Source organism: Mustela putorius, unplaced genomic scaffold, assembly GCF_011764305.1.
Source record: "Mustela putorius furo isolate JIRA1106 unplaced genomic scaffold, ASM1176430v1.1 tig00000870_pilon_pilon_pilon, whole genome shotgun sequence".
NCBI lineage: Eukaryota > Metazoa > Chordata > Mammalia > Carnivora > Mustelidae > Mustela > Mustela putorius.
The window spans coordinates 2,043,416-2,070,470 of NW_025421503.1; the positions used below are offsets into that span (position 1 = coordinate 2,043,416).

At 34.0% G+C, this 27,055-nt stretch overlaps 1 protein-coding gene across 2 annotated transcripts in view; it reads left to right on the forward strand.

Annotated features, from left to right (window-relative positions):
* The window catches only part of LOC101681822, a 284,416-nt gene that overhangs the window by 54,991 nt on the left and 202,370 nt on the right, over positions 1–27,055 (forward strand). For both annotated transcript variants that reach the window (XM_045085576.1, XM_045085577.1), the window contains exon 3: positions 546–584. In XM_045085576.1, coding sequence (XP_044941511.1) covers positions 546–584 — 39 coding nt within the window. The remainder of the gene's footprint in view (positions 1–545; positions 585–27,055) is intronic.

Consider the following 27,055-nt stretch of genomic DNA (forward strand, 5'->3'; position numbering starts at 1 on the left):
ACTTTTTCCCAAGGCTTCTAGGTTTTATAAATAGTTATTTTTTGCTCAAAATTTGGACCAGATAAACTGTTCTTATCATGTTTTTCTTTTCTGAGAAATGAAATTGCCAAGAGTGCAAGTCTTCAGACTCAGGTGAATTTTTTCTTAGGGCATGGGGTGGAAACTAAATACTTAACATATTATTTTAGAAGGACGGTCAGTAATCTTATGGGAGAGATGCCAGAAGCTTAAGAAATTGGAATTTCTTTTTATCTTAAAGAGCTCTTTTACAGAGTGTCTCCAAACATAAATATTTTGTGAGATATAGATATGTTGGTTGGATGTAAATACAATTTGTTGTAGATAATTAAATAACTGCACTAAAATACTAGCATGTCATGCATTTAAGCTTAATTCTCATAGAAGTAGAGTTGAAGCTCACTGAACATAAATTATAGTTCACCTTATCTTTACTTTTATTAACAGCTTAACTTCTCTTTAAAATACAGCTTCCTCTTTTTGACTGTATATGCTCCATTAAATTGTCTTGATTTTTTCCCCCTTAGGACAAAGTTGAGAAGAAAGATATGCAAGGAGAAGATCAGGTAAGAAAACAATACTAGTAACACCAACAAAAAAATCTATTGAGGAAATCTAAGTAAAAAATTATTTGTTGCAATACTAAAGACAAGTGTGATAGGGCAGGATGTACTGAGATTTATAATTTTATGGTTCAAAGTATAGTTACTAAATTGTCTTGGAATTGCTACTATTAACAGCTGCCTACAATGTGGGAAAAAGTGAGTCAAATGGTATCTTTTCACAGTATACCAAATATCCGGCTGGAAACATCTGGATGACTTACTGGTTCACTCTGCATGGATAATATTTAATTCTGTTTCTGTTAAAGTTTTAGCGCTTGATCTCTTTTGGCTCTGGGCTTTTGGATGTCATGGTAGTTGAATATATTGCCACCTCCTTTATCTTCTGTGTTAGTTATGATTGCTGGACAGTTATGTTATTTTTTGTTTCTGCTAGTGTATAAGAGTTTCTAAAATAGTGGGGATTTTTCTGTTTTTGTCCATTTTTTTTTTGTAAACTATGTATCTGTTCACCAGAAAATTTCTTTTAATTAATTTACCCTGTCTTAGAGATGTATTTTTGTCAGTGAGAAGAATTTGAATACTCAGAAATGAATATACAGAAGCATTATTGAAGCATGAATGTATTTCAGCAAAGAGATACTAATTTTTAAATTTTTAGTCACAGAACTTAGAAAAACTACAGTTACTGTAAGAAAATATATTATTGATCAGTTGTTTTTTCCTTTGAAAATTTGGCATTTTACATTTGGGAGTCAGGCTGAAAGTACACAATTTAATATTTCAAACATTTGGTTAAAGTAGAACCTCTTGCTTAAACAATTGGCCTTTAAGGTAGAGGGCTAAACACATTTTTTTAAAGATTTATTTATTTTAGAGAAAAAGCAAGCACAGTGGGGAGGGGCAGAGGAGATGGAGAGAAAAAATCTCAAGCAGACTCACCCCCTTGCAGCTGAGGACAGAGCTCAATGCGGGGGCTCGATCTCAAGACCCTGAGATCATGAGTCAGAAGTTAACTGACTGAGCCATATGAGCACCTCATAGAGGGATAAACATATTTTCTGAGTAAATTTTCAGGAATTCACATACTATTACTCTCTCTCTCCCCCCACCTACCCCCCCCCCACACACACCACAAACATAGCTACAGCAGGTATGAAAAGGACACTTAGAGATTCATTTGTAAGTTGCCTTCTAGGCAACCAACTTAGTATAGATTGTTTGTGTATGAGTTCATAATTTGTGGATTTTTAAAAATATGTCATTGTCATCCTTGGTGGGATTAAATTAGATATGTATGTCATTATCATCCTTGGGATTAAGTTGGATATGTAAACAATCAGAAAATTTGATTGTTCCTTATTAGCAGTGAATAATAAGATAGATAACTTGAAGATAGCCTAATTTCAGAGTTTTTCTGTTTAGTGACTTTTGAGGAATGATACACTCTTTCCTGAGTTTTGAGATTTTGGGGGGGGTTCATATAACCTCTGCTTTTAATCACTTTCAACCTACTGCTACACTATTTTTTTAGTGTCTATAGTAGCTTCTAAAGGAAAAATACAAATATATTAGCAATTATAGTTAGAATAGTTAGAGAATAGAGTTCTCCAGTAAAATTTTATCAAATGCTGTTTCATTTTTTTAAGATTTTTTTTGAATTTTTTATTTTTTATAAACATATATTTTTATCCCCAGGGGTACAGGTCTGTGAATCACCAGGTTTACACACTTCACAGCACTCACCAAATCACATACCCTCCCCAATGTCCATAATCCCACCCCCTTCTCCCAAACCCCCTCCCCCCAGCAACCCTCAGTTTGTTTTGTGAGATTAAGAGTCACTTATGGTTTGTCTCCCTCCCAATCCCATCTTGTTTCATTTATTCTTCTCCTACCCACTTAAGCCCCCAAATCAAAACCACAATGAGATATCACTTCACACCAGTCAGAATGGCTAAAATAAATAAGTCAGGAAATGACAAATGCTGGCGAGGATGCAGAGAAAGGGGAACCCTCCTACACTGTTGGTGGGAATGCAAGCTGGTGCAGCCACTCTGGAAAACAGCATGGAGGTTCCTCAAAATGTTGAAAATAGAACTGCCCTATGACCCAGCAATTGCACTATTGGGTATTTACCCTAAAGATACAAACGTAGTGATCCAAAGGGGCACGTGCACCCGAATGTTTATAGCAGCAATGTCCACAATAGCCAAATTATGGAAAGATTTTTAAAATTAATTTAATTATAATGGACACACCATGTTACATTGGTTTCAGGTATACAATACAGTGTTTTGACAGTTCTATACATTACTTGGTGCTTTCATTCTAAGCATACTCTTAATTCCCTTCACCTATTTCACCCATCCTCTCACCCATGTCTCCTCTGGCAACCACCAGTTTGTTCCCTATATATTTAAGAGTCTCAGGTTCTTTGTTTGTCTCTCTTGTCCTTTGTTCATTTTCTTTTGTTTCTTAAATTCCATGTATTAGCGAAATTATAGGCTATTTATCTTTCTCTGGCTGACTCATTTCACCTAGCATTAAAAAAAATGCTATTTCAGTTAATCTTATCTTGGGGCATCACCCTCATTTATCTACAGATACTTCTGATTATTGTAGATTTTTTTAAAATTAGCTTTTAATTCAAGAGTACTGTTGGAAATGCATTCAATTAGTTGGGAGTATGGCACCTTAAATAAATCAAATCTTTAAACTATTCAGAATTGGAATTTAGAATTCAGGTTTAGTATTTGGGCTCTAGAGTCAGGCTGCCTAGGTTTACATTCCAGATAAAACTTACTAGCTATGATGTTGCACATAATACTCACTGGCTCAGAACTTCCCTTGCTGTATCTGCAAAATAGAGATCATGACGATGCTAAAATTGTTGTATTACCTGAGATAATTAACTTTAATTTTTGTGTATAGTTCTTAGTACTAGCTGTAGCAGCTATTTCTTTCCCTCCTCCATCTCTTCCTTCCACTCCATTGCTGCTACTGCCTCCTCCTCCTATTTCTCCTCTTCCTCCTCCTTTCTAGTAGTAATAGTAGTATTGAAGAGCTGTATACCACAGTCTCTTGGCTTTCTGCTCCAATACACATTACAAAGTTTATCCAGAATAATCGTTCTTTGGCATTATCCTCAAACATTCCCTTGTGCAGAAATATGACTGATTAAAATCAGACTGCTAACTACCATTAAAGGTTCTTTGTTAGTTTAATCTTTAGCTTTAATGTTAACTCTCTAATTCACTTTTCAGCATTCCTGACTTTTCTACTTTTTTCAGACAATTAAATCCTTTGCAATTGCTGGCCCAAAACAGCAGGTTTTAAGAATGAGAAGGAGGGGCACCTGGGTGGCTCACTGGGTTAAAGCCTCTGCCTTCAGCTCAGGTCATGATCCCAGGGTTCTGGGATCGAGCCCCGCATCGGGCTCCCTGTTCATTGAGGAGCCTGCTCCCCCCCCTCCCCGTTTCCCTCTCTGCCTACTTGTGATCTTTGTCAAATAAATAAAATGTTTTTAAAAAAGAATGAGAAGGAAAGAATGAGTGGCTCAGTCAGTTAAGCATTTGCCTTCAGCTCGAGTCATGATCCCAGTGTCCTGGGATGGAGTCCCATGTTAGACTCTCTGCTCAGTGGGGAGTCTGCTTCTCCCTCTCCATCTGCTTGGTATTCTACTCTCTTGTGCTCTCTCTCACTCTCTTTCTCTGTCAAATAAATAAATAAAATATATATTTTTTAAAGAATGAAAAAGAAAGGAGCCCAGGCATCTTGAAAAATAGTGATGGTAACAATAAAAGCTATAATATTAATAGCTTACATTTGTAAGTTTTACCATCTTTCATGATCTGCAAAATGCATTCATATATATATAAAGTTTATATATATATAAAGTTTATATGTGTATACACACATATTAACAGCTTATATACACACATATACTAACATCTTATCTATATATATATACACACATACATATTAACAACTTACATTTTAAGCTTTACCATCTTTTACCATCTGAAAAATACATAAATATGTAAAGTTTATATATATATATGTATATACACCTACATATATAAAGTTTATATATATATATGTTGCGTATATATGTGTGTATATATATGGTGTGTATATATATGTGTGTGTCTCTGTGTGCAACACACACAGACACACACATATATACACACACACACACATACTTTCAGGATTAAAAAATGCTTTACAGATCCTTCCATAAATTTTCCTCATTCAAAAAGGGGCAGGGTTTCTCTGAAAAAATCAACATACATAAATAATATATGAATTTGAGGCTGTTAGAGCAGACCATGAGGAGACTTTTTTTTTTAACCATATAGCACAGTGTTTTAACCATAAGCTTTTTACCATAGCCCTTCTTAGAATAGATAGATGAGTAAATTCAGAACTGATGATAAAGTCCTTAAAGGTATATAAGAGACAACACTCTTCAACTAGGAGTTCATTAGGAATGATCATCTCAAGTTAAAAAAAAAAAGTTTGAGGGATTGAGGAGCACAACGTATATTTGAGAGAGAATGAAAGACCACAACTTTTTTTTTTTTTTTTTGATAAGGATGTAAAAGAAGGATTAGCTTGGAGAGTCATTGTGGATGCCTGTAATGTTTTGGATTTTTATGAATAGAAGTTGTGGAGAAGTCATAGTCTAATATAGAGTCCTAACCCCTTGATTCATAAGGTCCACAGAGATTACTGTTAACTTTGTTTAAAGAGTCACTTTATAGGTTCCCTTTCCCTCATGTTTTGGTTATCACCACACTTCATAGAGAAGGAAAAAAAAATGGTTATCTTTGAGTTTGTCACATGTCAAAGTACTCAGGATTCTTAGTATCCTTGGATGCTATGCACTTTTTAGATGGCAGGAATTTTTACTTACCTCTTTTTTGCATCTATGTACTTAAGTCTAACTGTCTTAACAGAATGAATGAAAATTAGCTTAAAAAGTGAAATTGTAAGTCAGTGGTGTCCTGGCAAATGTTGAACTGGTTGTTTGGAAAAAACAGGCATGATATATAAATACAGATTTAGATAGATATATAAATATATATGAACATATATTACTGATATTAAGATAGGTAGCCCAAAATTAAATAATAAAATGTATGGTGCTCTTTATTATAAGTTCCATATAGCCAATTTTCAGAGAATACATTTGTTGATTTTTTAAGTTTTTATTTACATTCCAGTTAGCTAATATACAGTGTTATATTAGTTTCAGGTGTACAATATAGTGATTCAGCAATTTCATGCATTACTCAGTGCTCATCATAAGTGCACTTCTTAATCTGCATCATTTATTTAACACAGTGTCCCACCTCCCTTCTCTCTAGTAACCATCAGATTGTTCGCTATAATTAAGAGCTCTTTCTTTATTATTATACTTATTTTTATTAAAAATGTGTTTTTATTTTATTATTTTTGAAATTTTAGATTCTCTTTAATGACAGATTCATATTGTTTATATATGTGTATTAAATTTACTCATAAAATACCTGATTATTTTTAATTTAATTAGTTAATACACTAATTATGCAGAATAAATTTTATAAAATTATATCGATACTAACCAACTATTATTGTGATTTTTATATGATCTAGCTTTAAAAAAGCTGCAGGTTTTTAACAAGTATCTGTTAGGCTAAATGGAGCAGAAAAATGTTAACAAGAACAAAACACTAGCACCATTTATTAAAAGTAACTGAACACTTGACACTGTATTAAGTACTATGTGTACCAGTCTTACTGAATCATTGTAACAGTCAGATGATGTAGTTACTTTCCAGCATCCTCATAGATAATGATGCTTCCCTAATAACTATTTCTATTTGGACATGCCACACATTGTAAGGATTATACTTACCTATTTTTCCAGGCAGTTGCTAGCCAAATCACTATTTAGTAGTACTGGAGCTGGTTGATTAGAGCCTTCACCTTGATTAAAGCACAGTGAGAATGGGTCTTCCACATTATTTGTGGAAATAACTTTTAAACTCATTAGCTTCTGTTAATAAATGAGTGATTCCTGTTAACAGGCTGAAGTATATAGAATACAGTACTCAGTCACAATATTTACAACTATTTCAGATGTCAATCAGAGAGATGAATTAAATGAGATTCCAGTTGCACATGGAAGTACAAACTGTTATTATCAATATGAAGGTTTGTATAGCTTGTAAACTCAACTTTAAATTCCATCAATCGCACAAGGAAGGCAAGTCTTGCAGTATCATACAGATTTGTATTTATATTGCATAAAATAAATCAGTTTTCCTATTCGTTGAAATAATTGTTGTAAATGCCAGGCTGGTGATATCATGGGATTATAGATCTGATTATCTGTAATTTCAGATATTTCTTTTTTTTTTTTACTTGTGAGAGGACTAGTTTCAACTTAGTTATCTTTTTTTTTTCCTTTCCCTAATTTTTTTTAAAATTCCAGTTAGTTAACATAGAGCATAATATTATTTTCAGGTACAGAATTTAGGGATTAATCAACAACCAGTGCTTGTCACAATAATTGCCTTCCTTAATACACATCACCTATTTAATCCATCTCCTGCTTACCTTCCCTCAAGTAATTATCTGTTCTATACAGTTAATAGTCTGTTTCTTGGTTTCCCTCTCTTCCCCGCCATGTTCATTAGTTTTGTTTCTTAAATTCCACGTATGAGCGAAATCATGTATTTGTCTTTCTCTGACTTATTTGCATAACTTAATTCTTTGTGGTTCCATCCATGTTGATACAAATGGCAAGTTTTCATTCTTTTTATGGCTGAATAATATTTCATGGCACATATATGTGTATATATGGTACATATGTATATGTGCATGTATATGTATGTGTGTTTGTGTGTGTGTGTACTACATCTTTATCCATTCATCAGTCAGTGGACATTTGTACTATTTCTGTAACTTGGCTATTGTAGATAATGCTGATATAAACATCAGGGTACATGTATCCTTTGAATTGGTATTTTTGTATTGTTTGAGTAAATACATGTATCCTTTGAATTAGTATTTTTGTGTTCTTTGCGTAAATAACTAGTAGTGCAGCTGCTGGATTGTAGGGCAGCTATATTTTTAATTTTTTAGGAACTTCCATACTGTTTTCCAGAGTGGCTACACCAGTTTGCATTCCCACTAACAGTGTGGGAATCCACATCCTCACCAGCATCTAATGTTTCTTCTATTGTTGATTTTGGCCATTCTGACAGGTGTGAGGTAAGTTCAAATACAGTTTTAAAATAGTTTCAGGTGTACAGTTTAGTACTTCAAAACTTCTATACATCACCCTGTGCTCATCATGACAAGAACATTTCATAATCCTCATCACTTACTTAATCCATTCCCTCACCAACCTACCCTCTGGTAATCAGGCTGTTCTCTATAATAGATATTCTTGCTTTGTCTATCTCTTATTTTTTCCCTTTCCTTGTTTGTTTGTTTGGTTTTTCTCTTATATTCCACACCAGGGCAGGGCTCCTGGGTGACTCCATCGGTTTCTGTCAAATAAACAAATAAATTCTTTTAAAAAATAATAAAGTCCACATAGGAGTGAAATCACATACTATTTGTCTTTCTCTAATTAACTTATTTCTCTTAGCTTTATACTTTCTAGCTCCATACATGTCATTTTAAATGGCAAGATTCCATTCTTTTTTATGGCTGGATATTATTCCATTGTATATATATACCACTTCTTCTTTATCCATTCATCATTGGATGGACACTTGGGCTACTTTCATATCTTGGCATAGTAAATAATGCTGCTATAAATACAGGGGTTCATGTATCCCTTTGAATTAGTGTTCTTATATTCTTTAGGAAAATATCCAGTAGTGTGATTGTTGGATCATAAGGTAGTTCTGTTTTTAACATTTTGAAGAACTTCCTTACTGTTTTCCACAGTGAGTGCACCGGTTTGCATTTCCACCAACAGTGTAAGAGGGTTCCCCTTTCTACACATCCTTGCCAACACCTGTTGTTCCTTGTGTTTTTTATTTTAGCTATTATTAATATTGTGAGGTGATATCTCATTCTAATTTTAATTTTTATTTTCTTGATGATAAGTGATGTTGAGCATCTTTTCATGTCTGTTGGTCAAGTGTATATCTTCTTTGGATAAATGTCTGTGCATGTCTTCTACCCATTTTTAAAGTAGATTATTTGCTTTTTGGGTATTGAGTTTTATAAGATCCATTTACATTTTGGATACTGACCCTTTATTAGGTATGCCATTTGCAAATATCTTCTCCCATTCCATAGTCTGTCTTTTAGTTTTATTGATTATTTCCTTACTGTGAAGAAGATTTTTTATTTTGATTTAGTTTCAGCAGCTTAGTTTTGTTTTTCTTCCCTTGGCTCAGGAGACACATCTAAAAAGAGTTGATAAGGCTAGTGTCAAAGAGGTTACTGCCTTTGTTTTGTTCTAGGATTTTTATGGTTTCAGGTCTCATGTTTAGGTCTTTTAATCAATTTTGATTTTATTTTTGTGTATGTTGTAATAAAGTTAGCCATTTTCTTTCTTTTGCATGTTGCTGTCCAGCACCAATTGTTGTAGAGACTTTCTTTTTCCCATTGGATATTCTTTCCTGCCTTGTCAAAGATTAATTGACAGTATACTCATGGGTTTATTTCTGGGTTTTCTATACTATTCTATTGAACTCTGTATCTATTTTTGTGCCAATACCATACTGTTTTGGTACAGCTGCATAATACAACGTGAAGTCTATAATTGTGATGCCTTTGGCTTTGCTTTTCTATTTCAAGGTTGCATTGGCTCCTCAGTATCTTTTGTGGTTCCATACAAATTTTAGGATTGTTTGTTCTAGTTCTTTGTAAAATGATGTTGCTATCTTGATAGGGATTACCTAAAATGTGTAGACTGCTTTGTGTAGTATAGATTTTTGAAGAATATTTTTTCCTCTAATCTATGAATGTAGAATGTCTTTTGACTTCTTTGTGTCATCTTGCAATTTCTTTTTTCAGTGTTTTGTAGTTTTCAGAGTAGAGGGCTTTCAACTCTTTGGTTAGGTTTATTCTTAGGTATTTTATTATTTTTGGTGCAGTTGTAAATGGGGCTTTTCTTTATTTATGTTTCTGCTATTTCATAATTGCTATATAGAAATACAACAGATATTTGCAGATTGATTTTGTATCCTTTGGCTTTACTGAATACATTCATCAGTTCTAGCAGTTTTTTGGTAGAGTCATTGGGGTTTTCTATATAGAGTATCATGTCATCTACAAATAATGAAAGTCTTCTTTTCCCATTAAGGGTGATATTATCTCTGTTTTTTTTTAAGATTTTGTTTATTTATTTGGCAGTGATCACAAGTAGGCAGAGAGAGAGAGAGAGAGAGGAGGAAGCAGACTCCCTGCTGAGCAGAGAGCCTGATGCTGGACTCAATCCCAGGACCCTGGGATCATGACCTGAGCTGAAGGCAGAGGCTTTAACCCACTGAGCCACCCAGGCACCCCTGTCTCTGGGTTTTTCATATGGTATTTATTATGTTGAGTTCTGCTCTCTCTAAACCTATGTTGTTGAAGATTTTTCTTATCAATGCCTGTCATACTTTTATAAATGCTATTTCTTCATCTATTGACATGATCATATGGTCATTATTCTTTCTTTTATTGATGTGATGTAACACGTTGATTGATTTGTGAATATTGAACCATACTTGAAACCCAGCAATAATTCTCACTTGTTCATGTTGAATTTTTTTTGATGTATTGTTGAATTCAATTTGCTAGTATTTTGTTGAGAATTTTTGCATATATGTTCATCAGAGATTTTGGCCTCTTGGTTCTCTTTTTTACTGGAAACTTTATCTGTTTTTTTTTTTTAAGATTTTATATATTTATTTGACAGAAAGAGAGAGAGAGAGAACACAAGCAGGGGGAGTGTGAAAGGGAGAAGCAGGCTCTCCGCAGAGCAGGGAGCCCAGTGCGGGCCTTGATCCGAGGACCCTGGGATCATGACCTGAGCCAAGCCAGATGCTTAATGACTGAGCCACCCAGACACCCCTATCTAGTTTTCTTAAAAGGTCAATGCTTGCCTCATAGAGTGAACTGTAGTTTTCCTTCCATTTTGGGGGGACTAATTTGAGAAGAACAGGTATTAACTCTTCTTTAATTGTTTGGTAAAATTAATTTGTGAAGCCCTATGATCATGGACTTTTGTTTGTTAGGAGATTTGTGATTACTGATTAAATTTCTTTGCTGGTTATCAGTCTGTTCAACTTTTCTGTTTCTTCCTGTTTCAGTTTTGGTAGTTTATATGTTTCTAGTAATTTATCCATTTCTTTCAGGTTGTTCAATTTGTTGGCATATATTCATAATACTCTCTTAAAATTGTATTGCTTTGGTATTGGTTGTTATTTATCCTCTGTCATTTGTGATTTTATTTATTTGAATCCTTTCTCTTTTTGTGATAAATCTGGCTAGAGTTTTATCAGTTTCACTTATTTTTTCCCCAAAGAACCAGCTCCTGTTTTCATTAATCTGTTCTATTGTTTTTTTCAGTTTTGATATCATTTCTTTTTGCTCTAATATTTATCATTTCCTTCCTTCTACTGGTTTTAGGTTTTGTTTGTTGTTTTATTTCTAGCTCCTTTAGGTGTAAGTGTAGGTTATTTATTTGTGATTTTTCTTGTTTCTTGAGGTCAGTGTGCATGGTTATATATGTCTTTCTTCGAAGATCTTTTGCTGCATTCCGTATGTTTTGGACCATTGTGTTATCATTTTCATTTGTTTTCATGTATTTTTTTAATTTTTAATTTTTTAAATTTCTTTTCAGTGTATCAGAATTCATTGTTTATGCACCATACCCAGTGCTCCATGCAATACATGCCCTCCATAATACCCACCACCGGGCTCACCCAACTTCACACTCCCTGCCCCTTCAAAACCCTCAGATTGTTTTTCAGAGCCCATGTATTTTTTTAATTCTTCTCTGATTTCCTGGTTGACCCCTTCATGTTTAATAGAATATTATTTAACCTTCCTTGTATGTATGTTCTTTCCAGATATTTTCTTGTGTTTAATTTTTAATTTCATAATGTTGCAATCAGGAAAGATGCATGGTATAACTTTAATCTTCTTGAATTCGTTGAGACTGGTTTTGTGGGATATATTATCTATGCTGAAGAATGTTCCATGTGCGTTTGAAAAGAACATGTATTCTGTTGTTTTAGGACAGAATGTTCTGAATGTATCTTTAAATCCATCTGTTCCAGTGTGTTCCTCTAAAACTGTGGTTTCTTTGTTAGTTTTCTGTTCAGATGATCTGTTCATTGATGTAAAGGGGGTTTTAAATCCCCTGTTATTACTGTTATTATCATTAGTGTAATTATGCTTGGTGTTAACTCTTTTGTGTATTTGGGTGTTCTTCTGTTGGATGAATATTTACAATTCTTATATCTTCTTGTTGAACTCACCCCTTTATTATTATATAGTGCCCTCCTTTTTATCTTGTTACAGTCTTTGTCTTATGGTCTGTTTTTGTCTGATATAAGTATTGCTACCATGGCTTTCTTCAAACATCCGTATGCAAGGTAGATGTTTCTTCATGCCCTTACTTTGAATCTGCAGGTGTCTTTAGGTCTAAACTGTGTCTCTTGTAGGGAGCATATTGCTGGTTATTGTTTTTGTATCTATTTTGTCACCCTATAACTTTTGATTGGTGCATTTAGTACATTTACATGCAAAGTAATTATTGCTAGATATGTATTTTTGTCATTCTGTTACTCATTTTGTGGTTGTTTCTGAAGATTTTCTCTGATCCTTGTCTTTTTCTCTTTCATGATCTGCTGGTTTTCCTTAGTAATGTATTTGGATTTCTTTCTCTTTATTCTTTGCATATTTACTAGTGATTTTTGATATATGGATATATGGCTACCATTAGGCTTGTGTATGACCTCTTCTGCATTTAGCAGTCTGTATTATAAAGTCATGCATGTTTGAACCAATTCTTGTTCCTATTCTCCCTATATTTTAGTTATAAATTGTTATATTTTATACCCTTTATTTTGTGAATTCCTCAATTAATATTTTTAAAGAAATATTTATTTTTACTGCTTTTGTGTTCCCTACCATCATACTTTCACTTCTGGAGTCTTCTTTCTACTAAAAAAAATCTCCATTAATATTTATTGCAGGGGTGGTTTAGTGGTCATCAGCTCCTTTAGTTTTTGTTTCTCTCAGAAGCTTTTTATCTCTCCCTTTTTTCTGAATGATAGCCTTGCTGGGTATTCTTGGGTGCATATTTTTCCCATTCAGCACATTGAATATATCATGCCACTGCTTTCTGGCTTGTCATGTTTCTGTTGAGAATTCTGCAGCTAGCCTTATAGGTCTTCCTTTGTAAATTAAGGACTTCTTCTGTCTTGCTGCTTTTAAGATTTTTTCTTTATAACTATATTTTGCAAATTTAATTAGAACATATCTTAGTGTTGGTCTGCTTTTGTTGACTTTGACGGGAGTTCCCTGTGTTTCTTGGATCTCAATATATGTTTCATTCCCCCTATTAAGGAAGTTTTCAGTTATTATTTCCTCAAGTTTTCTGCCCCTTTTTCTGTCTCCTCTTCTTCTCAGACTCATACAGTATGAATGTTATTACATTTGATGGAGTCATTGATTTCCCTAGGTCTATTCTCATTTTGTACAACTGCTTTTTCTTTATTTTGATCAGCTTTGATTACTTTCCATTATTCTGTCATCTGTGTCACTAAATTCATTCCTCTACTTCCTTCATTATGTTGTTTATTCCATCAAACATGTTTCTCATTTCATTAATTGAGCCATTTATCTCTGCTATGTTATTTATTATCTTATATTAAGGGTCTTGCTCATATCTTCTATTCTTTTTTCAAGTCCAGTGAGTATCTTTATAATCATTGCTTTAAATGCTCTTTCTGACATGTTACTTATATCTGTTTTACTTAGCTCTCTGGCTATGGACTTGCTCTGTTCTTTCATTTGGGATAAATTTCTCTATCTCTTCATTTTGTCTGCCTCCCTGTGTCTGTTTCTGTGTGTTAAGCAATTCAGCTTTAAACAAAAACTGAAAAAAGAAAGAAGGAAAGAAAGAAAAACTAATCTATGTCTTCTCCTCTGGAAAGTAGTGACTTTATCCAGAAAAGTTTCCGCAGTACCCTGGCACTTCAGAAGAGTATTTTAATGTGTTGCTTATGCCCTGCTCTTCTGTTTGAGTCACTTTTCCTTTTAGTGCGGTCATCTGTACAGACTCTCTGTCTGCTGTGAGTTGAGCTTGTTGTCTGTGGTATTAGTGGGACCCAGGCAGGTCAGCTCTGAGGCAGTATGCCCACTGGATAACTTGAGAATAGGGAAACAGTGTGCAAAATTTATACTGAGCCACTAGCCCTGCACTTGATTTATAGAATCAGAAGTTTGTCAGTTTCCATGGTGAAGATATTCTGTGTCTGATTTCAATCCATCATCATGATGCAGTTGGGAAGAAATGTACAGTAGTATAACACCTTATAGATATAATAGATTTAAATGACTCAAGAGAATGGAGTAGAAAAATGTGGTAAAACAATGAAAAGTGAGTTTTGAGAATTTACTACCTTTGTTTTTAACATAATTCAGGTAATTGTAAGCTTACTTTATTTTTAATAATGGCTATATTTAGCCACCAGTTTGCCAAATTTCTGATGGTTCTTAAGTTACCTTTATCAAACTAGTAAATGCCAGCTCTAGTTATCCACTGAAAAACAATACCATTATTTCATTAAAAATCTTTGAGTGATTCTGCGTGTTATCAAGCATTTTTTTGAGATATAATTGACTAATAACATTGTATGAGTTTAAGGTATACAACCATGTTGATTTGATATATTTATATATTGCAATATAATTACTACTGTAGCTTTGGCTAATGCCTCTATCATGTCACATAATTATTATTTTTCTCTGATAAGAATATTTAAGATATCATCTCTTAGCAATTTTGAAGTATATCACATAGTATTGCTGACTATAATCACAATATTGTACATTAGATCTCTAGAACTTGTTCATCTTCTAATTTAAAGTTCAGACATTTTGACCAATATCTCTCCATTTTCCCAAAGCCCAGTCCCTGGTAACCAGCATTCTACTCTCTGATTCTGTTAATTCATATTTTTTATATATAAAGCAAAACCACAAGAAATATCACCTCACACCTGTTAGAACGGCTGTCATCAAAAAGACAAAGAGACAGCAAGTGTTGATGAGGATATGGAGAAAAGGGAACACTTGTGCACTACTGGTGGGAATGTAAATTCGTACAGCCACCATGGAAAATAGCGTGAAGGTTTCTTTAAAATTTATAAATAGAACTGTCATATGATCCAACACCCCCACTTCCAGATATATTTGTAAAAGAAACAAAAACAGGATATCAAAAACGTATTTGTTATTCCATGCTTATTGCAGCATTATTCACAATAGCAAAGATATGGAAACAACCTGTCTATCAATGAATGAATAGATAAAAGAAGACTTACTGTGTATATGCAGTAGAATATTATTCAACCGTGAGAAAGAATGAAGTCCAGCCATTCACGATAACATGCATGGTATCCATTATTTGTGGAATAATGTAAAAAACCTAACCTCATACCCAGCATTTTAATCATACAGAGGAAGTCACTGTAGGAAAGTATTAACTGTTAAAATGATTACCCTGTCTGAATGCAAAGGTCTGCATATTGAATGATATCTTTAGTATTATTTGTGGTACCTATATAACATCCTTCAGTAAACTTCCAATACTTTTTTAAAAATAAATACACCACCAAATGTTATGAGAGTAGGAAACATCAGGGTGGTAAACAAATGAAGAAGAGGGGAGTCTGAGGTGAAGAAGACTGAAATAGGAAGATAGTAACAGGAGGCATCCATCTCAATAGTAACCCTGAAAAAGGTAACTCCAGTTGTATGTTTTCTATTCCTGCTATAATAAATTAGCACAAATTTAGGATCTTACAACACCACCAATTTATTATTTTATACTTTTGTAGCTTGGAAGTTTAGTATATGTCTGAGTGGCCTAATATTCAATGTGTCTGCAGAGTTGCTTTTCTTCTCTTGTTGTAGCAGGAAAAAATCCATTTCCTTATTCATTCAGGTTAGTGTCAGAGTTCAGTTTCTTACCTGTTTCCTTGCTGGCTGTCACTGAGAGTCCTAGCTTTTAGAGGCTATTTACATTCTTTGCCTTATAGCCCCCACACTTCAGCTTCAAAGCCAGAGATGGCTGGTTGAATCTCGTGCTTTCCATCTCTCCTGACATTTCTTTCACTTTGATATCTTTGTGATCTTTTCATTTTCCTCTTTTCCTTTTAAGGGCCCATGTTACTGCACTAAGCTTATTTGAATAATTCAGCATAATCTTCTCAATTTTAAGGTTTGTTGTTAAGCAATTTTAATTCTCTTTTGCCATATAACATTACATATTCACAGGCTCCAGGGATTATGACATGAACATCTTTGGAAGGGCCACTATCCTGCTTACCACATTGGAGTGGAGCTTTATATAAGCAACATTTGAAGTTATTGACCTTTATTTTTGCTTTTACCCATTTTGGTGTTAAGGTTTGGTGTGCTACTATGGTCTTCATTCCATCTATTCCCCAGGAATATCTGATTTTAGACATTTTAAGTGTAAATGGCTAAAAGCTGTTTTTGCATGGAAGTCACATTGTGTTTAGATAAAATATTTTCCATATTTCACCTCAAGCAGGTAATTTTTAATTGTGTTACTACTGTGTGACCTTGAGTCAGTTACTTAACTTTTCTAGTCTTCAGTTTCTTCATCTACTGAATTGGGATCAAACAGTTCCCATGTAGCATTGTTGTGAGTATTAGAAATAATATGAGTAAATCCTGAGTCCAGTGCCTAGCATATAGTAGGGGTTCAATAAGTTATATATGTTGTAATTATAAGCTAGGATTTCATTTACAATGTTCCATTTGAAAAAAGATTCATTTAGTTTTGGATCACCAGTTATGTACCATGTGTACAATGTGTACTTACAGAAAAATGATTATATTTCACACTAAAAAATTCACAAAGTATTGTTCTCCAATATTAATATATCTAATTTAAACAACTGATATATCTAACCTAGTGTAGGAAGAAATTTCAGAAAAAATTATTATAGCTTTCAAATTTCTAATAAAGATTTATTATTGGTTAATAGTGGTAAGTGCTTTTCTGTGAACAAAGATACTATTTACATTATAGTATATTTGGCCCGTTAGCCACATAAAATTGTAAGCCATCTTTGACTTTAAAGATGCTATTGGGAAAACTGGACAGCAACATGCAAAAGAATTTTAAAACTGGACCACTATCATACATCATACACAAAAATAAATTCAAAATGGATTAAGTATCTAAATGTGAGACCTGAAACCATAAAAATTCCAGAGAAGAACACAGGCAGTAACCTCTTTGACATCAGCTGTAGCAACTTCTATCTATATATGTCTTCTTAGGCAAGGGAAACAAAAGCAAAAATAAACTATTGGGACTTCATCAAAATAAAATCTTCTGCATAGCAAAGGAAACAATCAGCAAAACTAAAAGGCAACGTATGGAATGAAAGAAGGTGTTTGCAAATGACAAATCTGATAAAAGGTTAGTTTCCAAAATGCATAAAGAACTTATAAAACTTAACACCCCAAAAATGAATAATATAATTAAAAAATGGGTAGAAGACAAGAATAGATATTTTTTAAAGAGGACATTCAGATAGCTAACAGACACATGAAAAGATGCTCACTATCACTCATCATCAGGGAAATACAAACAAAAACTGCCATGAGCTATCACCTCACACTTGTCAAAATTGGGAAAATAAAAAATATAAGAAACAACAGGTATTGGGGAGGATGTTGGGAAAGGGGAACCCTCTTGCACTGTTGGTGGGAATGCAAACTGGTGCAGCCACTCTGAAAAACAGTATGGAGGTTCTTCAAAAATGAAAAACAGAACTACCCTATGATCCATAGTAATACCTTGTGTAACTAGGTAGTTACCAAAGAATACAGAAATGCTAATTCAAAGGGATACACATACCATGATGTTTATAACAGCGTTATTTACAATAGCCAAATTATGGAAATAGTCCAAGTGTCTATCAACTAAATGAATGGATAAAGAAGATGTAATAGAGAATGACTACACGAGTGCCTGTGCACCTAGCAGTGCAATTGCTGGTTGGAAAGGCAGTTCTATTTGTGACATCTGAGGAAGTTTCATGCACCACTCATTTTCAGGGAAATACAAATCTAAACTATAATGAAATATCACCTCACACCAATCAGAATGGCTAAAATTAACAATGCAGGAAACCACAGGTGTTGGCAAGGATGTAGAGAAAGAGTAACCCTCTTACACTGTTGGTGGGTATGCAAACTGGTGCCACCACTCTGGAAAACTGCATGAAACTTCCTCAGATGTTACAAATAGAACTGCCTTTCCAACCAGCAATTGCACTGCTAGGTGTTTACCCAGATGATACAAAAATACTGATTTGAAGGGATATGTGCACCCCAATGTTTATAGCAACATTATTAATAATAACCAAAGTATGAGAGAGCCCAAATGTACATCAACTGATGAATGGACAAAGATGTGGCATGCATATATATAAAGGGCTATTACTCAGCCATAAAAAGTATGAAATCTTTCTGTTTGCAATGATGTGGATGGAGCTAGAAAGTATAATGCTAAACTACATGAGTCAGTCAGAGAAAGACAAATACCATATGATCTCACTTATATGTGGAATTAAACAAACAAAACTAATGAGCAGTGATAACAAAGTAGAAGAAACCAAGAAACAAACTCTTAACTATAGAGAATAAACTGACGGTTACCAGAGGGGTGGTGGGTGGGAGGATGAATTACGTATGTGATAGAACTTAAGTCATGCACTTGTGATGAGCACTGAGTGTTGTATGGAAGTGTTGAATTACTATGCTATACAACTAAAATTAATATTACACTGTAAGTTAACTAACTGGAATTTCAATAAGAACTTCAAAAAATTCTTCTCGAATACTCTATATACAACTACTTCCTAAGACCTGCTGATTTTTCCTTTTTCAGTTTTTAAAATCTACATATTCTTTTCAATTATTTCTAATAAGGTACAGGTTTTAACTGTGCTGGCTAATGACTCATGAGTAACAGAGATGGGAAAATCATGTAGGTTGAAAAACTATCAGATCCTGAGAGTCAGGTGATGAACTTCAGGACATAAGATGTATATCCAAAGGGATGAGAGTGATCATCAGATCATCAGTGGTGTTTTTAAAGGCATGGCATTTGTTGGTAGATTTTGTTTCCAGTTGCAAGGGACAGACATTCAAGTGTTTGAAGTTTGTTTGGCAGAATATAGGAAGAATGAAAAGACTCACTACATTCCTCTTTTTCTGTTCTTTTAGACTGATTCCATGCCTTAGATATTTAGGAAGTAAGAATAGTTATAATAATAAAAGTAAATATATAGGATGTATTCCTCTATATCTATGTTTCTCTGCTTAATTCTAAAGATTTATAAAAACTCCATTAAAGAGCAATCATTTTCCTTTAATGATACTGATACTTAAAAGTTTACAGAATATAGTAACATTTCTATGTAAAATATTTAACCACTTCTAGGCAGTTCATCCACATAGATCTGGATATTTTGAGTCATTCTACCTCTCATATGCTATCTTTTGACAGTCCTTAAATGCCACAACTATACTTTTGGAACATTACTTATCTTTTAAAAGTAATATCTTCTTCTGAAGAACAATGTAATCATTAAGTGTACAGCCTCAAGAATCAGACCACATGGGATTGAGTATTTCTAATAATTTATTTTTGTGACTTTGGGAAATAATTATCATTTTATCCTGGTATTTGTTGACTACTTTTCATGTGTCACGCACTGTGCTGAGTAATTTACATGAAGTATTTCATTTAATTCTTCTTGCATTTTTGCTTCCGTTTCCTCATTTTAAAAGTGAGGTTAATGATAGTTTGTATATCATCCAATTATAATGAAGAATAGATATGTTAATCTAATGCAGAGTACATGACTCAAAAATTATGTTATTTTAGCTATTATTTTCATAATAGTTATCATTAGTCTATTCGAGTCTTCTTTCTTTTTTCAAATTTGCTAAGAGCTAAAAAAATCCTTTTGGAATGTTCTGGTGCCTACAAAATTCAGCAGGGGCTGGCCACATTGTTGTTAATAGAGCCAAAGGAGCAGAGTGAAGCATGTTCCCTTTACTTCTTTCAGAGAAAGACAAATGCCATATAATTTCACTATATGTGGAATTTAAGGAACAAAACAAATGAACAAAGAAAATAAACCATGTTCTTAAATATAGAAAACAAAGTGATGGTTGTCATAGAGGAGGTGAGTAGGAGGAAGGATGAAATAGATAAAGGTGATCAAGAGTAGACTTATCTTATTGAACAGAGATCAATGTATAGAGTTGCTGAATCATTATATTGTACACCTGAAATAAATACAACACTCTATGTTAATTATATTTTAATAAAAGAAAGAAAGAAAAAGGGATAAATTATTTTTATTTTTTGAATATTTTATTTATTTATTTGACAGAGAGAAACACAGTTAAAGAGGGAACAGAAGCAGGGGAAGTGGGAGAAGGAGAAGCAGGCTTCCTGCTGAACGGGGAGTCTGATGCTGGGCTCCATCCCAGGACCCTGGGATTATGACCTGAGCTGAAGGCAGACACTTAACAACTGAGCCACCCAGATGCCCCTAAAAAGGAATAAATTTTTTAAAAAACTGGGGTACTTGGGTGGCTCAGTGGGTTAAGCCTCTTCCTTCAGCTCAGGTCATGATCTCAGGGTCCTGGCATCGAGCCCTGCATCAGGCTCTCTGCTCAGCAGGGAGCCAGCTTCTCCCCCTCTCCGTCTGCCTCTCTGTCTACTTGTGATCTCTCTCTCTGTCAAATAAATAAATATTTTTAAAAAAACCTAAGATTTTCCTTGCTTCGTAGTGACAAGTGACATTTTATGAATTATATCTGTTACTGGCCTTCCCAAAATATACTTTTAATATATTCTGGAATTTTAAGATATTACATTAAAAATTCCCAAAGGTTCATTTTAATGTAAATTTAATTCTGTTTTTACCATTTAATGAAAATATCCAATTTCCATATCATAATCTTTTAAGGGTGTTCTTTATCCTCCAGTACCCTTAGAATTTCATTAAATAAATACATAAATAAGGCAAATAAATAAATATATAAAATGTCAAAAAATATCCAATTCCACCTAGCTATCAATGATTTTAATGCCCTCCTTTTCTATTTACTTCCCCGTTAATCTATACTGCACATCACCTCCTCCCAATACATCTCGCTTGGGTAGTGAAATAGTGGCATCTATTTAAAAGAATATAGCCTTTTAGCTGAGGTATCCTCATGCCTTTTCTATGAGTTTCCTGTCAGGAGAGCAGGTACTAGAGTAGCTAAATGGATTGATCAGGCTACTAACATCATTTATCCATCTATTGGTTCCAAGAGGGGACAAGTAGTAAGAAATCTATGCCCTTAACACATGCTAACAAACACAACTTTTGAGCTCTTATCACCCAGTAGTATAAGTCATTCTTCATGATAAATTCCCTGGAATCAAAGGATCCATGCCATAGTATTGTAAGTGTGTCACTGAGGTATTACTGGAAGCCAACTTGTGACAATATTTAAACTTACTTATTTTGAAATAAAAATGTTCCATTGCACCTAAAATCATCTAGTATTTGGGAGTTCAAGTTCACCATGCTATGGCTGCTTGGTGGCATAGTCTGTTAAGCTTCTGACTCTTGGTTTCTGGTCAGGTTGTGATCTCAGGATTGCAAGATCAAGCCCCAGGTCAGGCTCTGCACTCAGCCCAGAGTCTGCTTGAGACTCTCTCTCCCTCTGCTCCCCCCCCCACTCATGCTTTCTTTCTTAGAGTGGCATTCAAGAAATGTGAATATATTGTATATAACAAATCTCTGTAATTAGGCATAGAAATGTATTCTTTTAATGGGAAATTATTAGGATAATGCCATCACTGAAAAAATGATACTGGCCAGTGGGAGCTCTGCATTTAAAATAAATATTTTTTCATTTAAATTTACATCTAAAATAAATGTAAAATAAATTATACACAACTAATGAAATCATTGAACACTACATAAAAACTAATGATTTACTATATGTTGACTAATTGAATTTAAATATTTTTTTAAAAATTTAAAAAAATATGGTGCTTCAAGCAGTTTAAATTGGATTCTTTAATATTATCTCACAATAACACAAAAAGAATGAACTTGTATTAATCTTCTATAATAGATTGGTTATGCACCATATTCATAGGAGGTTAGAAAATCAGGCCATTTTCTGGAATTTAAAGTGTTGCATTATTTAATTAATCATTTGTTTACCAAAAAACTAAAAAATGAATTCAAAATGTGAACCCTTCAGGTATTTAGTAACATTTGTATCTTGGTATTTTTCTTTTTGAAATACTATATTAATTTGGAATGAAGCATGGTTCTGTTAATGTATTTGAAGACTCTTCAAAGCAGGGGGCTGAAACAACTTCCACACCATTAGAAGTTGAGATATACCTCTAGGTATTTTGAGGTATATTAACTATAATTAGAAAGTTTTTAGGTTCATTATAAGTGCAATAAACATTACAAACATGGGATACAATGAGATTTCCTATCAATTTAATTGAGAGATGTGTATAAAGCAATTTGCAGTCATTATAGTAATGACAAGAAGATGCTTAAGTGTGAATCCAAAACAGTTACAACTTTTAAATTTTAAAGCATTTGGTAAATTATTGCTGAGTTTTTTTCTATTGCCAATAGCATTATTGTTGAGTTTTTTTTTTCTATTGCCAATAGCAAAGTGCTTTTCCATTGAGAATATTTAAGACTATCAAACATTTTGAATATGGCAATATTTGTAAATGTGTGGTTTGGAGGAATTGTTTAAATTCCTTTTCCTAATTTCTTTTCTCTCCAGAATAGATTCTTTTAACAAGTAATTTGTAGTGATGACTATGTTGACTTCAATTCTGGAGTGTCATAGATATGTATACTCTCTGGTCTTACTGAAGCCAACACAGAACTTTCTGCTGTTTTTTCTTCAGTGATAATAAAATACAGATTTTAAAATAATAATATAAGAATAAAAAATAAATGAATGTGGATGGTGTCAGAGAAAGATATATCTAAAAAAGAATGATGAAAGAGATGTAGGGATATGAGAAAAAATAATAAATGTGGAAAGTAAAGAAGTAGAGACATAAGTAACAGAGGTACTTATTCCAATCATAAAGAAAAATCAATGCCTCTGATACAGACTTGTTTTTGTAACTAATGGCTTTCCATTTAAAAAAATCGGACATCAACATTTCAGAGGCTAAAGTTAAGGAATAACTTAATTAAAATAATTTGAAAGAGAGAGGAAGATGGCAGCAGAGTAGGAAGATCCTGGCTCATTTTGTCCCATGAAGACAACTAGATAACTGGCAAATCATCCGAAATACCCCAGAAATTTACTTTAAGCCTGAAGAACAAACTCCACAACAAAAGGGAGAAAAAGGCCACATCAGAGAAGGTAGAACTTGCAGAGACATGGTTTAGAGGAGAATCAGATCATGGGTGCTGCACAGAGGAGGGAGCCATTGTCAAAGAGAAGGGTGAGAGAGAAAGGAGCACATGGTGAATATATAAAGAAGATGTTTCATCAAAACCATTGGCTTAGAAAATGAGAGGGGCTGAACTTTGTGAGTTCTTGTAACCAGTGGGGATTAAAGCTTGTAGCATTAAGGGACAGTGGGCTTGGCTGAGATAGAGCCTAGAGGGCACTGCATTGCTCCTGGAAATGAGGGGGCAAACAACTGGAGGTGCAGACAGCATGACAACTGATCTGAAGAGCACCTGAGGCACACAGTGGGGAGATTATTTGTAGTGCATTCCTGAAAGGCAACAGAGCAGGCTGTCACCATTTCCCTCCCCCTCCCCAGCATAAACACAGAGTAACCTGCAAGTAGTGCCCCTTAAACACAGCATGCACAATTTGCATTCACCAAACCCCACCCCTCGCCTACTGGTGGTACTACCATTCTCAGTCAAGATAGTTTAAGTCCGAGCACAGCATGCCCCTCTCCCAATTGTGCAGCCTGAGAATAGACTTAGGGAAATCAGTGACTCCATCAAACATAATAATATTTGTATTATAGCAGTCCCAGTAGAAGAAGATAGAGAAAGGGGGCAGAATATTTGTTTGAGAAAATAATAGCTGAAAACTTACCTAATTTGGAGAAGGAATCAGATAACCATTTCTAGAAAGCAAGGAGAGCTCCCATCAAAATCAACAAAAACAACCACACCAAGACAAACCAACAAGAAACTATAACAATTCTAAATATTTATGCACCCAAAGTGGGAGCACTCACACGTATAAAACACTTTTTTAAAAGATTTTATTTATTTATTTGATGGAGAGAGATCACAAGTAGGCAGAGAGGTAGGCAGAGAGAGAGGGAGAAGCAGGCTCCCTTGCCGAGCAGAGAGCCCAATGTGGGTCTCGATCCCAGGACTCTGAGATCATGACCTGGGCCAAAGGCAGAGGATTAATCCACTGAGCCACCCAGGCACCCCAAACGTATAAAACATTTAATAACAAACATAAAAGAACTAACTGATAAAAATACAATAATAGTAGGGGACTTTAATAATCAACTTACTTCAATGGACAGGTCATCTGAACAGAAAATCAACAAAGAAACAATGGATTTGAGTGGCATACTGGACCAGATGGACTTCAAAGATATATTTAAATACTCCATCCTAAAACAGCAGATTACACATTCTCTTCAAGTGTACATAGAACATTCTCTAGTATAGATCACCAATTAGACCACAAAATAAGCCTCAACAAATACAAAAAAGGTTGAAGTCATGCCATTCATCTTTTCTGACCAGAATGATGTGGAACAGAAAAAATCAACCAAAAGAAAAAAAATCTAGAAAGTCCACAAGTATATGAAGGTTAAAAAGCATCCTATTAAACAATCAATGTGCCAACCAGGAAATCAAAGAAGAGATAAAAATAAATACATTGAAACAAATGAAAATGATAATACAACAGTCCAAAACCTTTGAGATACTGCAGAAGTGGCCCTGAGAAGGGAATATACAGCACTATAGGCCTACCTCAAATAGCAAGAAATATCTTAAATAAACAAGCTAAATTTACATCCAAAGGACCTAGAAAAAGAACAATAAACAAAGCCTAAATCCAGCAATAGGAAGGAAATAATAAAGACTAGAGCAGAGAGGCACCTGGGTGGTTCAGTTGGATTAACATCTGACTCTCAATTTTGGCTCAGGTCATGATCTCAGGGATATGAAACTGAGCCCCATGTCAGGCTCCTCACTGGGCATTAAGCCTGCTTAAGATTCTTTCTCTGTCTCTCCTTCTGCTATCAACATATCCCTATCAACATATACACAAAAAGTTTAGCACATAAAGAAAGGATATAGAAAATTAAAAAAAAAAAACAAAAACAAAACAGTAGAACAGATCAATGATACCAGGAGGTGGTTCTTCGAAAAAAAATTAATAAAACTGATAAACCCCTAACCAGACTTATCAAGAAAAGAAAAATATTCAAATAAAATCACAAATGAGAGGAGAAATAACAACTGACACTACAGAAATACAATTATAAGGGAATATTATGAAAAACTATATGTCAACAAATTGGACAACCTGGAAGAAATGTATAAATTCCTAGAAACATATAAACTATCAAAACTTAAATAGGAAGAAAGAAAAATTTGAACAGACCAATAACCAGCAAACAAATTAAATCACTAATCAAAAACCTCTGAATAAAGAAAAGTCCAGGACCAGATGGCTTCATAAGAAAATTCTAACAAACATTTAAGAAGTTTTAATACCTATTTTCAATCTATTCCATAAAGCAGAAATGGAAGGAAATTTTCAAATTCATTCTATGAGGCCAGTGATACCAAAACCAGTATAAAAGTGACCACTAAAAGAGAGAACCACAGGCCAATATCCTTGATGAATACAGATGCAAAAATTCTCACTGAAATACTTGGAAATCGAATTCAACAATACATTAAAAAATTATTTGACATGATCAAGTGGGATTTATTCCTGGGTTGCAAGGGTGGTTCAATATTCTCCAAATCATTTGATGTGATACACCACATTAATAAAAGAAATAAGAACCATGTGATCATTTCAGTAGATGCAAGAAAAGTATTTGACAGGGTACACCCATTCATGATTTAAAAAAAAAAAGGAACCTTAATATGGTAAGTTTAGATAGACCTCAACATAGTAAAGGCCATGTATGAAAAACCCACAGCTAATATCCTAAGTGGAAAAAACAAAAAACAGAGATTTTCCACTAAGGTTATGGATAAGACAGGGATGTTCACAGGCACCACTGTTATTTAACATAGTACTAGAAGTCCTAGCCGTAGCAGTCAGACAACAGAAAGAAAGTACATCCAAACTGGCAAAGAAGTAGTAAAATTTCACTATTTGCAGGTGAGATGATATAGAAATCCCTGAATGATTCCACCAAAAATACTGCTGGAGATGATAAATTGAATAAAGTCAGAGAATACAAAATTAATATACAGAAATGTGTTGTTTTTCTATACACAAATAGTGAAGCAACAGAAAGAGAAATCAAGAAATAAAGCCCATTTAAAATTGTACCCGAAACAATAAGATACCTAGGAAAAAACATAACCAAAGAAGTGAAACTCTGGAAACTATAAAACACTGATGAAGATGACATAAAGAAGAAGATATTCCAGGCTCATGGATTGGAAGAAAAAACGTTGTTAAATGTCTATACTACCCAAAACAATCTTCACATTTAAAGCAATTCCTAACAAAATACCAACATCATTTTCCACAGAGCTAGAAGAAACAACTCTAAAATTTGGAAAGAACCACAAAAGACCCTGAATAGAGAAAGCAAACTTGAAAAAGAAAAGCAAAGCTGGAAGCATCGCAATTCCAGACTTCAAGTTATATTTCAAAGCTGTAGCGATCAAGAAAGTATGGTACTGGCACAAAACCTGAGGAATTGATAAATGGAACAGAGTAGAAAACAACCAGAAATAAGCCCACAATTATATAGTCAATCAATTTTCAACAAAGCAGGAAAGGACATCCAATGGGGGAAAAAAACAAGTCTCTTCCACAAGTGGTGCTGGGGAAACTGGACAGCAACATGTAAAAGAATGAAACTGTACCACTTCCGTGCACCATACACAAAATAAATTCAAAATGGAGTAAAGATCTAAATGGGAGACCTGAGGGGC